The 15,440-nt window shown below is 43.8% G+C and overlaps 2 protein-coding genes across 2 annotated transcripts in view; both read left to right on the forward strand.

The window, feature by feature from the left end:
• The window catches only part of LOC143273031 (pregnancy-specific glycoprotein 22-like), a 168,924-nt gene that overhangs the window by 26,461 nt on the left and 127,023 nt on the right, over positions 1 to 15,440 (forward strand). The window lies entirely within an intron of this gene.
• On the forward strand, positions 310 to 9,022 carry LOC143272924 (pregnancy-specific glycoprotein 22-like). Its single transcript, XM_076569903.1, has 5 exons — positions 310 to 569; positions 1,860 to 2,216; positions 5,057 to 5,416; positions 6,627 to 6,986; positions 8,016 to 9,022. The coding sequence occupies exons 1-5, from the start codon at positions 506 to 508 to the stop codon at positions 8,285 to 8,287; spliced, it is 1,413 nt and encodes a 470-aa protein (XP_076426018.1). The 5' UTR covers positions 310 to 505; the 3' UTR covers positions 8,288 to 9,022.

The raw sequence follows: 15,440 nt of genomic DNA on the forward strand, positions 1-15,440 counted from the left end.
CATCACTCAGCTGGTTTCTTCCCAGCCCTCAAAGACATTTCTGTCACCTCCCTGTAGGTTTTAAGTAAATACTACCTTCTTAGAGCATTAAAAACACAGGGTAGACTGGGTGTTTACCTAGGTCTCTAAGTCACAAGGACACATAGAGAGGACGGAGGCTCCTTTTTTGGTGAGGACAGACTCAAAGCCAGGACAAAGCAAGTGTCAGCCCGGGGATGAGCTGTTGTTCTCTGAGGGCATGGGGATGCTTATCAGTCTTGTTGCTCAATGTGTTCCTTTGAGGAGAACTATAAAGGGAAGTTGAGAGGGATGCACGGGAGCATTGAGAGTAGAAGGGATTGAGCAGTGCTTACTCAAACCCCATCACTCACTACCCATTGGATTCTGGGAAGTGCTCCTGTCTGAGAAAAATCGCATTCCAGAAAGAGGAAGAACAGCAGAGCCTGAGTTCTGTGTTGGAGCTGAATCTCTTCTCTTTAGAGGGAGGACAGCAAGTGAGATATTGATGGGGGCGTCCTCTGTGCTCCTCTGCAAGGGCTGCATCCCCTGGCAGGGGCTCCTGCTCACAGGTAAGTGTACCAACTCTCTGACTGTGTGGGGAGGGAACTCAGGGGCAGGCTGGAGTCTCCTAAAGAGTCAGGATCTTGAGAAGAGAGACTCGAGGTTTCTGTTTGCAGTCAAGGGGCAGAAGGTACAGTGAGGGACAGAGGCTCAGCAGCCTGAAGCTCTCAGAGGACAGCAGGTGACGATGGGAAGGGAGAAGGCTCAAACACTCCGTGTTCACAGTGAGTTACATTGGCTGAAGTCAGCTGTTCCCAACCATGGCAGCGTGACCCTACAAATAGAAGTCAAACAGGGGAGGGCTAGTGAGATGTCTCAGTGTGTGAAGATATGGCAACATGAAACCAACCCTCAGCTCTCACAGAGTAGGTAGAGAACAGACTCCTGCAGGCTCTACTCTGCCCTCCACATAGGTGCGGTGACATGCACCCACACATGCACACCCTGACACATGTGATTCCTCACAAATTTGTGACATACACGTTCATATGCATACAAGGAGACATCAGACTTCACAAATACACACATATATTTACATAAGTAAATCTAAAATCATTTATTTCATCTTTGAATATAATTATTGTAATAAGCTCCAACCTAGGAACTATGAAGATAAATCCATGGAGACACATTCCTGCTTCCTTCCTTTTTTCCCTTATCCACTTTTGTCTGAGTCTTTTCCAGGAACTGTGCCTTCCAAAAAGTTAAGACTCATCCTGCCCTACAAATCCCTGTTTCTGAATGGAGGCAGTGGCTCAGGTCTTTAATCCCAGCACTTGGGGAGGCAGAGGCAGGTGATCTCAGTGAGTTCAAGGCCAACCTGCTCTACAGAGCAAATTACAGGACAACTAAGGATACACAGAGAAACCCTGCCTCAAAAAAAAAACAAAACTAAACCCCAAACCAAAGACAAAACCAAAATTAAAACAAACAGAAAGCCTTGGTACTGGCGAACATGATGTCAGTATATCTGAAAGGTGAAGCCAGGAGTTGACTAGAGTTACAAAGGGAACAGAGGAAAAAGTCAGAAAGTGAAGACTCTCCAGAGGAGGAGTTCAGAGAGCCATTGCTCTTCACATCAAATGCTCTGTGTAAGGAGGGATATGGGACATAGGTGGGGGAATCAGGCAGACACCTGAGAGGAGATTTCCTAAGAGACTTAATGACACACTCAGACATGCTGAATCAATGGAACTCATGTTGCTTATGTTTGTAAAGGAGGTTCCCTACTCACACACCAAAGCTGAGTGATGATCACACTCATTTAACATAAGTGGTTTTTCTCAATTCCCTTCTAGCCTCCATCTTAACCTCCTGGCACCTGTCCACCACTGCCCATGTGACCATTGAGTCACTTCCACTCCAAGTGATTGAGGGAGAAAACGTCCTTTTTGTTGTCCATGATCTCCCAGAGAATCTTGCAACCTTTGCCTGGTTCAAAGGTCTAACAAATATGACACAAAGAATTGCAATGTGTACAACGGACAATTTAAGTGGGCCAGGACATGTGCACAGCGGTAGAGAGACAATATATTGCAATGGATCCCTGTTGCTCAAAAATGTCAACCAGAAGGATACAGAAAATTATACCCTACAAACCTATAATAGACATGGAAAAATCATATCAACAACATCCAAGTACCTCCATGTGTCTGGTAAGTGATTCATTGTGAACTCTGTGAGCTGGGTGAGTTTGATTTCACTGGACACATACAGCGGGGAGGCCTACCTTCCTTCTGCATTGTACCCTCATGTCAGGGTTTGAGTACATAGTTCAGGACACATATGGTACAGAATAATGGCAACAGATCAAAATCCTTCATTTAACTTCACCTTGCACACAGGTAGATGCACGTTGGGTAACTCAGCCCAGGACATAATCCTCTGAATAGACTGTATGGGTTCTCATGAGGGATGTTTCTTGAGAAAGACCTCAAGGGAATCAACATTGTGCCTGTTTGAGGAAAACATGGGATTCTCACTGAGATGTGAGCACCAGGATGCCTTGTCTCCAGATCTCTGTCCCAGAGTCAACAACAGGTGTCCATGGGAAGCATTTTATAAGTGTTGGGTTTTGATTTCCTGATGGTAGGAAAGAGTGCTCCCAAGTAGTCCATGTCTTGTGATGTGTGGAATCAAGACAGTGTGCTGTCATGAGAGTCTTGGTTGGGATATGTCCTTTAGCCATCTTCTTCAGAGAGTCAGCAGGGGAGCATAGCTCATCAGATGTCCAGGCCATCAACTAACTGTCCTGTTGGGCATGAGTTTTAACATGAAGATCATGGTCCCCAAGGAGAGGGACCGAGGACACAGATTCTCCTAACAAGTGCTTTCCTCTGGGTCCAGCTTGGGGAAATCTCTCTTGTAGGCAAATGGCTACAGGCTGTGCTGATCTGACAGCTTCCCAGACATAAACTTTTCCCCCTGGTGAACATGAGGGATGTCATCAGGACACACAAAGAACTGGCAGAAAAGTATTTGCCTGAACTAGGAGCTTACTTAGTAGCTGTTTTTACAGACCTGGAAATCATGGACACAGCATTCTCAGAACTACCAACTGCTTAATGTTTCTGCTACACTACCAGGGGATCATGTTCTGTTTCCCACTTTATATGTTTCCTTTGGGATATACAAGATATCCAAGGGGAACCAACTTGATAGAGGTCCAAGGCATCTCAGAGAAATCAGAGAACACATAGGCAAACCCATTACACAGCTCAGTAAACAGAGGAAGTAGTAGCATGGTCTTGAAAATCTTGCACAAGATGAAGGAGCTCACAGCCTTTTTCCAAGAATCAGGTCACCTCTTCTCACCCAAAATCTGAGACTCCGGATACATCCTGGGCCTTTGACATTGGTCAGAACTCAGTCTGTTGGTGCTTTCAGTGAGAACAGGTCTGTTCTTCCACACACACATCACTCACTTGGTCACTCTGGATCCTCAAAGTCAGTTTTGTCACCTTCTTGCTGGGAGCAAATTCTGTTTTTCCAGAGCAATGAATACATAGAGCAGACTGGGTGCCAGCTGGGTTTCATTGTCACATGATTGTGCAGTTTTACCTTTTTTGATGCTGACAAACCTAGGCCAGGACACAGCAGAGTGCAGTTCCAGAGTCAGCTGCTGATATCTCATGTCACAGGGATGGTCATTACTCTTGACTCACTGTGTGTTCTAGAGACAGAAACATAGAGAATGAAGAGCATGGGACAGCACTGAAACTGGAGGGGCAGAGCAGTGTTTTGAACACTGACCCACCCCCAGCCCATGGGACTCTGGGAGGTGCTCCTTCCTGGGAAGAGACTCAATTCAGATGAGGGAAGGACAGCAGAGCTTGGGAGCTGTGCTGGAGTAGAAGTAACTCAGAGGGAAGAAAGATCAGCCTACTGAGACAATGGAAGCCCTTCTGTACTCCTGTGCAAAGGCTGCACCACATCTCAGGGGCTTCTCCTCACATATGAGGAGACCAGGAGTTGATGGTGTGTGAGAGGAGAGGACTGACATACTGTCTGGAGTCTTCTGAATGGTACACGGACAGGTATAGAGTCTCAGTGTTTGTAGGGGAGAAAATACAGAGTGGGAGAGAGGCTCATCATTAAGATGCTCTCATTGAATACTAAACAGTAAAGTTGGAGGAGACACTGTCTTACATGAAGTTAGTCAGCATGACCACAATATTTTGAAGACTGATGCTCTTAGCTTGAGAGGTCCAAATAAAAATCAAGCTGGTGTGGTTCAATGGATACAGGCATTTGCTTCATTGTCTTGGAAACTGATACCAATGAACAGAAGTCCTCTGACCTTCACTGAAGTACTGTGTCTTGGACTCCCCCGCAACACACACACACTAGGCTAGTCCTTATACTACTCACACACAAGTATAATATGTAAATAAGTGTAAAAATCAAAGCAAATTGAATGATTCAATACTGAATCCCTAAACTTATGTGTTTGTTAAATAAGTCCATGGTCATATAGGGTTCTGGGACATCATTCATTTATTCAGTCTCCAGATGCATTTGAGTTTTTTTCTAGGTATTGTTTTTTTTTAAAGAAATACAAGAAAACTCATGGTTCTTATGATGTCCCAGTTTGAGGTGACATGTAGTAAAGAAAGCTAGATACTTTATTCAGGTGTTGACTGCCCCACCAAGAGTAACAGAGAACAATAAATTCAGAGAGTGAAGACAGAGGGTCTGTAGGAGAGGTGGGCAAGCATCACTCCAACACCAATCCAGTATAAATGTGACTAGAGATCTGATGGCAATAAGACAGGGCAATGTTGACCATTGAAGAGATAGAGCCACATAGTGGAAATGACAAGTGTGGGGACACTGAGAACATAAAAGTTTGTGCTGACCTCAAGCAAGTAGCGCAGGGCAACTTTCATGCACAAAATGTCGGCTTCACAATGGACACAGGTGCTCAGGACACAGGGCCTCAGCTTAGTCAAATACAACATTGCCAATTTAAAAATATGTCTCTCTTCCATTCTAGCCTTCCTTTGGAAGTGTGGGCGCCTTGGTACTTCTGCCAAGATCACTATTGAATCAGTGCCACCCAGGGTGACTGAAGGGAGAAGTGCTCTTCTCCTCGTTCACAATCTCCCAGAGAATATTGAAAGCTTCTTCTGGTTCAAAGGAGCAATTGGGGTCAAGAACCTTTTGGTTATCCAGCATATACCATATAGGAAATCAACTAAGTGGGGGCCTGCATACACTGGCAGGGAGACCTTGTACAGTGATGGATCCTTGCTGCTCCGTGGTGTCACTCAGAAAGACCATGGATTGTACTTCCTACAAATTCTGAGAAGAGATGACGAACTTGAAGAAGCTGAGGTGCAACTCCAGGTGGACAGTAAGTGACTCTCTGTGACTGTTCAGCTCTGGGTGGGGCTTAGACACACAGGGCTGTCATTGCTGCCCTGGCCTCCCTTTCCTCTGCACTGTGTTCCCATGGGGAGGTTTGAGCACTTAGCACAGGACACAATGGTAGAGACAAATGACCACAGATCATCCTCCATCTTCTGACTCCATCTGCATCATGGAAGACCTTGATGGAAAGTAACTCAGCCTAAGATGTCAGAGTCAGCCCAGGCTCTTGGGGCTCTAGACCAGGGATCCCTGAGCCGTGTCATCTTTCCGAGGCTGGACTAAAGTGACCCAGGGGAGCATATTTTTCTAGTGCTGTACACTTACAAAGCTGGAAGAGAACAATAGTTTTAGAACATCCATGTCAAACTGGGGTATTTATTAGGCCCAATTTGAGAGTGTCACAAATAAAATCCAGGAACTGGTACAGAGACCATGGAGGAGTGCTTCCTATTGGTTGCAGTTCATACTTACTCAACCAGCTCTCTTACATCACCCAGGACTCCTAGCCCAGTGCCTCAACTGTGTGCATTAATCTGAACCTTTTGCATCAATCCCTAATTTAAAAATATGTATAATAGTTTTGCCCAAAGGTCAATATGGTGGTGGCATTTTCAACTGAGGTTTTGTCTTGCAAAATGACTGTAGCTTGTGTGAAGTTGACATAAAACCAGCCAGCCTAGTAACCTAGCCTGAGCCTGCCTTGAAGATGAGACTGCTCCCAGCACCCACAGAGCTCCAGACCTAAGGGCTACTTGACAGAGCAGCAAGTGCATCTGTTAGGTAAATTCAGGGGTTGAGTGTTGACTCAAAGAAAACTGAAGAAATAACCTAGAAAGTGAAAGTTCCAGGCCTGTTGAGTTCTGGGGAGGCATCGTCTCAAACCCCAGTGTGCATGAGTGTTTACAGTGTCTGACCGAGGGCAGTGAGGGAGCAGCCATCTAGACACCCAAGAGAACAGTTTCATGCACTGGACATGAAACTATCAGGGGCACTGTTGGGAAGGAGGAAGTCATGTCTCTGCCCTTCAGTAAGTGGGGTAGACACACACACACACACACACACACACACACACACACACACACCTGCACCTCTAGGCTGAGTGATGAATCCATCTGCTCAGGATGGAGGTCACCATCTTTTCGCCAAGCACAATGATCCCCATGTGATGGCTTTTTTTCTCTTTTCCCTCCCAGCTTCCCTTTCTCTCTTCTGTAACCCTCTCACATCTTCCCAATTCATGATCCAAGTGGTGCCTCGGTATCCTGCTGAAGGGGAAAGAGTTCTTCTCCAAGTTCATAATCTTCCAGAAGATCTGCTAAACTTTGTCTGGTACAAATCAAAGGATGGGACCCAAATCCATAAAATTGTAGAATATACCAGAGCTAGGAATTCCACCATCTGGGGGGCTGAACACAGAAGAAGATGGATGGTGTACAATAATGGATCCCTGATGCTCCAGAAAGTCACTGAGAAAGACTCAGGAATGTACATGCTAGAAGTTTCAAAGAATGATTCCAACATTGATAAAGCATCTGTGGAACTTTATGTAAAGAGTAAGTCAGTGTCTAAGGTCTGCAACTGCTGGGTATGGCTTATCCTACTTCATACACTAAACTGTCAGGACTGGGCTGTGCCTTCTCTCTCCCCAACTGCTTTGTGTCCCTTCACTGGGATTTGGGCCCATACTGCAGGACACACTTGGGGTAGACAAACTGTAGTAGATCAGAACCACTCAACTGTCTTTACCTGCAGAGTGGAGGACATGTGCTGGGTAAAATCAGCCCCAGGATATCAGGTGCAGCCCAGAAACTAGGAGCTCTCAGCATGTTCATGTCACCAGAAAATTCTGTGGGAGTCAGGCAGTTCCTGGCTGAGGAAGCCATGGAGTCCACACAGAGACCTCCAGGAAGCCCCGACTGGAAAACTTTCCATCTAGCCAGACTGGAGGTGATACTGGGGAGCTGTTTTCACTGTGTGTTTAGATTTCCTGTGAGAGCTGACAGGGAACAAGGCTTTACTGGTGGTCCAAATCATGGGACTGACTATCCCATAGAGGATAGAATCACTAGCCTTGTACTGCCATGACAGCTGATGTTAGGTAGGTCACCTGGGCATCCCTTTCTCCTGAGGATCAGTGGACAGGTGTCTGGGCCATTAGACTATTGTTCTTATGGGCCTAGGAGCCTTGACAGGAAGGTCAAGGCACCAAGGGAAGAAACATAGGAGGTAGCTTCTCCAAATTCTTCCTTCATCTTAGGAGTCCATCCTAGGGAAATCTTTTCTGTAAGTGAATAGTAACAGATGCTGCTGATGTGAGCAATTCCCCACCCCAAGGTCACACTATTGCTCATAACTAAGCTTAACTCTTGGATATGGCAATGATCATGTATGTCCTATTATGGGAAAACGGTGCCTGAATCAGGGTCACACAGTCCCTGAGTGGCAGATCCAAAACACAAGATATGTCTATAGCCAGAGTTCCAAATTCTCCCCCTGGAAGCTTTATAAAGTATGAACTAAGGAGGGCCTGGTTGAGCTCACTGGACACCTGTCATTTCGTACCCTCATCTGTTTTTTCACAGAGAATGTGACCCAACCCTTTGTGCAAATCACTGACACCACATTCACAGGACGTAGATCTGTCATCTTCATGTGCATTTCACCTGACACTGATATCTTCATCCACTGGTTCTTCAATAACAAGAGTCTGAAGCTCACAGAGAGGATGACTATGTCCCCAACAAAGTGTGGACTCAAAATAGATCCCATCAAAAGTGAGGATGCTGGAGAGTATAAGTGTGAGGTCTCCAACCAATTCAGTTTGAAGACCAGTCTTCCAGTCTCCTGGCCATGATGAATGAGTGACCTCTCCTCTCATGCCCACAGTAGACCCACAGAAGAATGCTGGTATTTCTGTGTCAATGGGGTGAAAAATGGAGAAAAGTTACATGATGAAAATGATTAGTTACTAATCAGTTACAGCCATCATGGTGACTCATGCCTATAATTCTGGGATACATGTGTGTAAAGGGAAGGCCAGGATTTAGAGTGAGGTTGTCTTAAAAGGAAAATAAAGGCATCAATATGGTAAACAAAAAATTCAAAGGCCTTAAGAGCTTAGCTTGTGGTTCAAATACATAGGGATCTTTCAGAATTCATGGAAAGTAATCTCAGGAGTCCTCGAAGTTTAGGATGCTCTGAGTCTGCTGTGAAAATGGTATGATGTTTACATTGAGAAAAGCATCCTCTTGTATGCTGAAATACATTCCCTGTTTAACTAATTCACCTAGGCCCAATGCTGCCTGCACATTATTCATCTAGGTGAAGTGAGGAAGAGTGACAGGAGAAGGGGTCTACCCGTGTTTCACCGTGGACATAGCTTTGTGTTTCTTCATGGTTCTATCTCTGTAACTTCTGGGCTTCTAGGTATTTTTCTGTTTCACATTAGTCACTGTACGATTACCCCCATCAGTATGGAGTAGTCATGGAAATTTTAGTAATCTTTAAAATGGACAGAAGTTCTCAAAATTCACTTCTATTATTAAGAATGTTACTCTTTTAAAAATAAAATTAAACTGATTAGAGGTTACCAATGCCATTATTCCCTATCTCGGGTACACTTTTTTCCTTTTATTGAAAATGGATTCTTTTTCTTACAATATATACTGTCTATAGTTTCCCTCTCTCAACCCTTCCCAGTTCCTTCCTACACCCCCTACCATCAGATTCACTCCCTTTCTTTCTTTCATTAGATAAGATTTGGCCTCTAAGAGATAACAATGAAACATGACAAAATAAAATATAATAAGATGAAACAACAGCTGTAATATTGATATTGGACCCTGCAACCCAACAGGAGCAAAGGAGTCCCAAAAGCAGACCCAAAAGTTAGAGTCTTGTTCTCAGAGTCAGGAGTCTCATAAAAACACTGAGTTAATAGATACAACATACATGCAGAGGACCTAGTGCTGACTCATGTAGGTCCTGTACATGCTGATTCAGTCTGTGACTTCATATGTACCTTGATTAGTTGATTCACAGGGTTTTGTTTTCCTGGTGTCCTCCCTTCCCTCTGGCTCTTACACTCTTTCTGCCTTCTCTACTGAGGAATTCCTGGATCTCTGAGGGGATAGATTTGATGGACACATCCAATTTAGGCTGTCCACATTGAAAGTGTTATAGCTCTGGATGGAAATGTATCCTGGCTATTAGAAGCCAGGCAATACCTGTAGGTGTTACAGATCTGAAGGGAAAGTTATCCTGGCCACTTGAATCAAAGTAATAACTGTAAGTGTTACAGCTGTGAAGGGGAATGTATGTTGGCCATTGGAAGCCAGGTGATACCTGCAGCTCTGAAGGGAAAGTTCTTCTGGCCTTTAGAAGCCAGGTGATACCTACAGCTTGGAAGGGCAAAATATTCTGGTAGGAAGCCAGGCAATACCTGTAGTTGTACAGATCTGAAGGAAAAGTTATCCTGGCTGCTGGAAGCCATGCAATACCTGTAAGTGTTGCAGCTCTGAAGGGAAAGGTATCTTAGCCATCAGAAGCCAGCTGATACCTACAGCTCTGAACAGATATGTCTCCTGGCTGTCAGAAACCAGATAACACCTACAGTGTGGAAGGGTAAGGTATCCGGGTAGGAAGCCAGGCAATACCTGCAGCTCTGTTCCAGTGGGGCACAGTATCCCTGCAGGAATGTTGTAGTTCTTTTCTTCTCCAGATGAGCCTTTGCAGGCCTGCTTTGCTTTGCTCTGCTGTGCTAAGGGAGTTTCCCTGTAGAGATATAGCAATTCTGCTCCAGCTCCAGCAAGAGCCATTACAGCTCTGATCTGCTAAGAGAGCCTTCCTGAAGAAATGTAGCAATTCTGCTCCTGCTCAGGCTAAAGCAGTTACTTCTTTGCCTGGCTCCACTCAGGTAAAAGAAGGTTTTTACCCAAACTCCATTCAAGAGATTTATTGGTAGGGAGGAATCCAAGAAAGTGGCTGCCTCTGCCAGGGTGGAAAAAGGCAGCTTAAAACTGAACAGGCACATGGCTTGTATAGGGTTTCTTAGGGGCAGTGTTTTTTCCAGGGTGAAGATTTTCAGGGTAGGAATTGATTGGCTTTTCAATCACTGAGCTTGGACAATCTTAGAAATTGGATGGAATTTGTGCTCTCAGGGATTAGTTGGATTTTGTGCTCAGGGCCTGGTTGATTTTCATGCCAAGTTGGTCAGGATATGGTTTTTTTTGACTCTGGTTTCAGGACCAGGGTATGTTCCTTTCACTGCTCCTTTGTAACCGTTGGGCTCTGGTTTCAGGGCCAGAGTGTGTTCCTTAGCTGACCCTTTTACCCAACACACATGGTATCTGTTGTGGGTGTCTGTATCTGTTTTTACCCATCTATTGCCAGAGGTAGCCTCTCTGATGATGAATGCTTAAGGAAATGATCTTCAAGTATAGCAGAATCTAGCTGGATCTGATGCAGAAACCTCTTCTCTGAGGACTAGACCTTATGGTACTTGAAGATTCCATGCAAGCTGGTGACAGATGAAAATAATCAATTGTCCTACACAGTTTGGATTCCTACTAACTACAGCAATGACTAGCATGGCAAAATATCCATAAAGATGCCAGAGTGGTAGTTATCTCTTTCAGGTAACCAAAAACTATCTAATTAGACTTCAGGGTGAACAAAAGGGGGAAAATCATGTCTGGTACTGGAATGCAATCAACTGTACATGGATAATGATGTTATGCATCTTATTGGAGAACCTATAATGGTCACTTTCTTAATTAAGTTTAATTTCAAGGTCCATACTAAATACACATCCTTATTCCCATAGACAAGTGTAGTTCTAGCCCTACATTAAAGATGCTTTTGTTGCACAGTCAGAGGTCACCAAAGAAATCCAAAATGAATCCAAGTGCAGTGAAAAATGGATGCTTGGTGGTATGTATAGCAATGTCTCCCATAGACTCACATGTCTTAATGCTTGACCCTTAGGGAGTTACACTACTAAGTGGTGTGGCCTTGTTTGGGCAGGTATAGCCTTGTTGGAGGAAGTTTGTCACTGTGGAGATAGACTTTGAAGTCTCATAAGGTCAAGCTACTCCCAGTGTGGCACACAGTCTCTTTTGGCTGCATGAGGATCACAATGTGGAACTCTCAGCTCCTTCTCCAGCACCATGCCTGCCTATATGCCACCATGATTTTAGCCATGACAATAATGGACTAAACCTCTGAAACTGTAAGCCAGCTGCAATTAAAAGCTTTCCTTAGTAAGAGTTGCCATGGCCTCCATGTCTCTTCACAGCAATAAAACTCTAAGGTAGACATCATGGGTGTCCAGCCCTACCTGATCTATCTATAATGTGACCCCCTTGTTTGATGTTCAGAGTACAGATCAGAAGAGATTTGGAAATACTTTAAGAGGCAGAAGACCAGGATGTGTACTTTGAGATTGTGTCTTCTATATATTATAGGGAATCTTCACCCAAGAAAAGTTAACCATATGGCTGCGTAGACCTGGAAAATAACAACACCAATTGACATGGTAGGATACATGGAGAAATCTCTAGAGAGTTCAATTTTCCTAATTAAAATTTTTTAATTCATTTTACATACCATACGCATCAGAATATATTTATTTATTGGTTTATACATAAATATATATGTAATAATATAATAATAATAATTAAAGAAATATCAATGAAGTTGAAAGGGAGTCAAAATCCTAGGAGGAGGTAGAGTGGAAGATGGTGTGATGGAAAGGATGTAATATAAACACAATATGTGTGTAGAAAATTTTAAAAAATTACTTTTCAAAGCTTTGAAAATAATAATGAAATAAGAGAGGGCTAGGGAGAGTGAAAGAATGAGAAACAGTTACCAAGAGAGTGATTGTGGAGGAAAATTGAGGAGCTTCTTCTGAGAACACCCTCCATTTCTGGACAACATCATTAGCAGTCTTCTCTTGATCTCCAGAACAAAGGAAAGGTCTGATCTTTTATAACCTTTTAGCTGTGGTGGGGAATTTCACACCATGTGACGTAGTTCAGTGTAGTGTAAGTGACAAGGAGCATTGGAGGAGCCAGGTATTGTAAACTGTGAGTAGTCAGGCCTCAGCACAGACAGCTCCTACCTACACTCTGTCCTAGAGAGAGCTGCAAGAGATGTGGCCTAATTAAGGCCATGGGAATCTGGCCTAAAACTGAAGACCTGTGCCCTGACACAAAGTTGAGGTGACCATGTATTGACAATGGTTAAAAGGGCGGTAACTCAGAGAATAGCTATAATTTCCTAAGATAAGATTTTGAGTGGGACTCAGAGTTTGTGCTTGCAGAGTACCTAGACAAGACAGAGAAGAACAACAGTTCAGCAGCAGGAGGCTCTTGGTGAGCAGGAAATGTTAAAAGGAGGGGGGGAAGCCTGAGTGTTCCCTACACAAAGTTTATCACCATTGGCCTCAGAGAGCAAGACAAACTCCATTTTAAAGAAAACTCCATTTCACACAGCATTTGGCCAGAAGCTAAACAACCCCAAGAGAAACCACAAATAGCCAGAGACCTGGTCAAAGTGACCCCATCAGGGTGGGCTGGCCAATGAGTAATTTTGATAAACAACATCTGCTGGTCCCAAATGTCCTTCTGATGATTGTCATTGAAAAATTTCTCTGGACCCCATACAGTAAATTCAAAGGTTAAATATCCTCACCCAATCCTATGATGCAAAGGCTTGTACCACCCTGCCTGCAGTTTTACCCTTTATAAACTCTGAGAGCTCAGGGCCATCATCCTCCACTCACTGTGCCAGAATGCTGGAATATGGACAAAGCTCAGGCTTGTAATCAATAAACCCCTGTGTGTTTTGCCTCAGACATTGGCTCTGTGTTGGTCTTGCTTGGGGATTATATGATGTGGGCACAACAGGCCATTATATTTTGAAGACTGAAGATTCCAATTATTATAGGGTGATTCTCCAAATAAAAATCCAACCAGGGTGGGCCAAAGAAATGTCTCAGTGGGTGAAGGCATTTGCTGCTAAGGCTGATATTTTGAGTCAATCCACATGTCCCACATGGTTAAGGGATAGCTCCAACTCCCTCATGCCTTCTGACTTCCATAACTGTACAGTAGAATTTTCCTATGCACAGAGAAAGAAAATGAAAGAGGAGGGCTGAGGAGATGTCTTAGTGTTTAAATACACCTACTACTCTTCCAGAGGACCTGAGTTCAGTTACCAGCAGCAGTATTAGGTGACTTCACCACCAACTTTCTGTAAGTCCAGCTCCAGGGGATTCCATAAAGTTCCCTGGGGCCAGAAGGCTCCTACACACAGTTTGTAAAGAACCATATGCAGATATAAAATAAAAATAAATCTTATAAAAATAAAATGAGAAAGAGATTGCTCACGGATTCTAGAGATAGCAAATAGAGATGGCATCCCTCAACCCACAAAATACTGTTAATTGTGAGCAGACCTGAAAGCAGTCAGGTTGATCCATTCAGAAACCTGAGAATATAATTCCATCCATACAGGGTGAATGACATGTTTAGAGCACTAATTGAAAGGAAGTCATGTCACATTGCTTCTTTCCACCAAATTCTGTAGAACCTCCCAGACACTCACACTGAAGCTAAGAGATGAAACACCTGCTTAGGACATAGGTCCAGTGTTCCATGAAATGCAAAGGGATCGAGATTACTCTCTCTTCCATCTAACCTTGGTTTTTATTTATTTTTAAAATAACTTTTAAAATAATTTCATTGATGTTCATCAATATTTTGCCTGCTTATGTGTCTATGTACCATCTACATGCAATGCATGCAGTGTCCAGTAAAGGCACTGGATTTCTAGAATTGGAGTTAAATGTTATAGTAGGCTAACCTATAAGTGTTGGGAATTGAACCCATGTCTCCTGAAAGAGCAGCCAGTGCTCTTAGCCAAGAAGCCTTCCATCCAGCTCCAAGCTTTACTTTCAACTGCTGGTACCCTACCCATAGTGCTTAACTCACTGTAGAATCACTGTTGTGCGATGCAGCTGGAGGTGAGAATATTACTTAGTTCATTTTTTTTTCTTTTTTGGTTTTTCAAGACAGGGTTTCTCTGTGCAGCCTTGGCTGTCCTAGACCTCACTCTATAGACCATGCTGGACTCAAATTCAGAGACCCACCTTCCTTTGCCTCCTGAGTACTGGTATTAAAGGCACACACCACCACTGCCTGACATTTTATTTTTCCTTAATCTGCTAGGGAATGGCAGTAAAAGCAAAAAAGTAAATCTTTTAAATTTTTATCAATATAAAGAAAGATTTACTGATGAAAATTAGCAACCATGGTTGACATTTAAGGACAGGCACAGCCATAATAGCCATCCATCAATGCTTACTGAGGCCTGCATTTAGTGGCAGAGAGACAATATGTACCAATGTGTCTTTGCTGTTTTTGACAACACCCTGATGGACACACAACTTTTTTATTTTTTATTTCATTTTATTTTATTTTTAACCCACATTAGGGTTTACACAGTTAGTGCAGGCCCACCCAGTGCAGACCAACTGCAATGTCAATCTTGTATCTGAATTCACCCTGCTGAGAGCAGGATGTGTGGTGGGGTAACTCACCCAAAGGATCAGAACAAGACTAGATTGTGTGGATCTCACCATAAATGTAGCCCTAAGGAAAAAAAAAACTTGGGACTCAGGGAGATTCTACATGAGAGAACTATGGACCCACTACCAGGACATCCTGGCTCCAGATCGTGGTCCCAGAATCCTGACTCCAGATGAGCTGGGGAATGTGGCCAGGCTTGGAATGTGTCTTACTAAAGCTAACAGAGAAAAATGACTTAACAGCTGTCTGAGTCTTGTACATCATGGAAATAGCCAGTGTTGCCATGAGAGCCACAGTTAGGCTAGGTCATCTGGACATGTCCTTCTGAGTCTCAGCACGGTGAGCACAGCTGCACAGGTGCCCAGGCCCTTACCCTACTTTTCTGATGGCCTTATAAGACTTCACAGGAATATC

Source organism: Peromyscus maniculatus, chromosome 1, assembly GCF_049852395.1.
Source record: "Peromyscus maniculatus bairdii isolate BWxNUB_F1_BW_parent chromosome 1, HU_Pman_BW_mat_3.1, whole genome shotgun sequence".
Lineage (NCBI taxonomy): Eukaryota > Metazoa > Chordata > Mammalia > Rodentia > Cricetidae > Peromyscus > Peromyscus maniculatus.

Bases quoted from the DNA above. Each gene is read 5' to 3' on its own strand.
- LOC143272924 (XM_076569903.1), top strand. From the start codon at position 506: ATGGGGGCGTCCTCTGTGCTCCTCTGCAAGGGCTGCATCCCCTGGCAG. The intron at 570-1,859 runs GTAAGTGTACCA...ATTCCCTTCTAG, and splicing joins GCAGGGGCTCCTGCTCACAG to CCTCCATCTTAACCTCCTGG. The intron at 5,417-6,626 runs GTAAGTGACTCT...TTTCCCTCCCAG, and splicing joins GGTGCAACTCCAGGTGGACA to CTTCCCTTTCTCTCTTCTGT.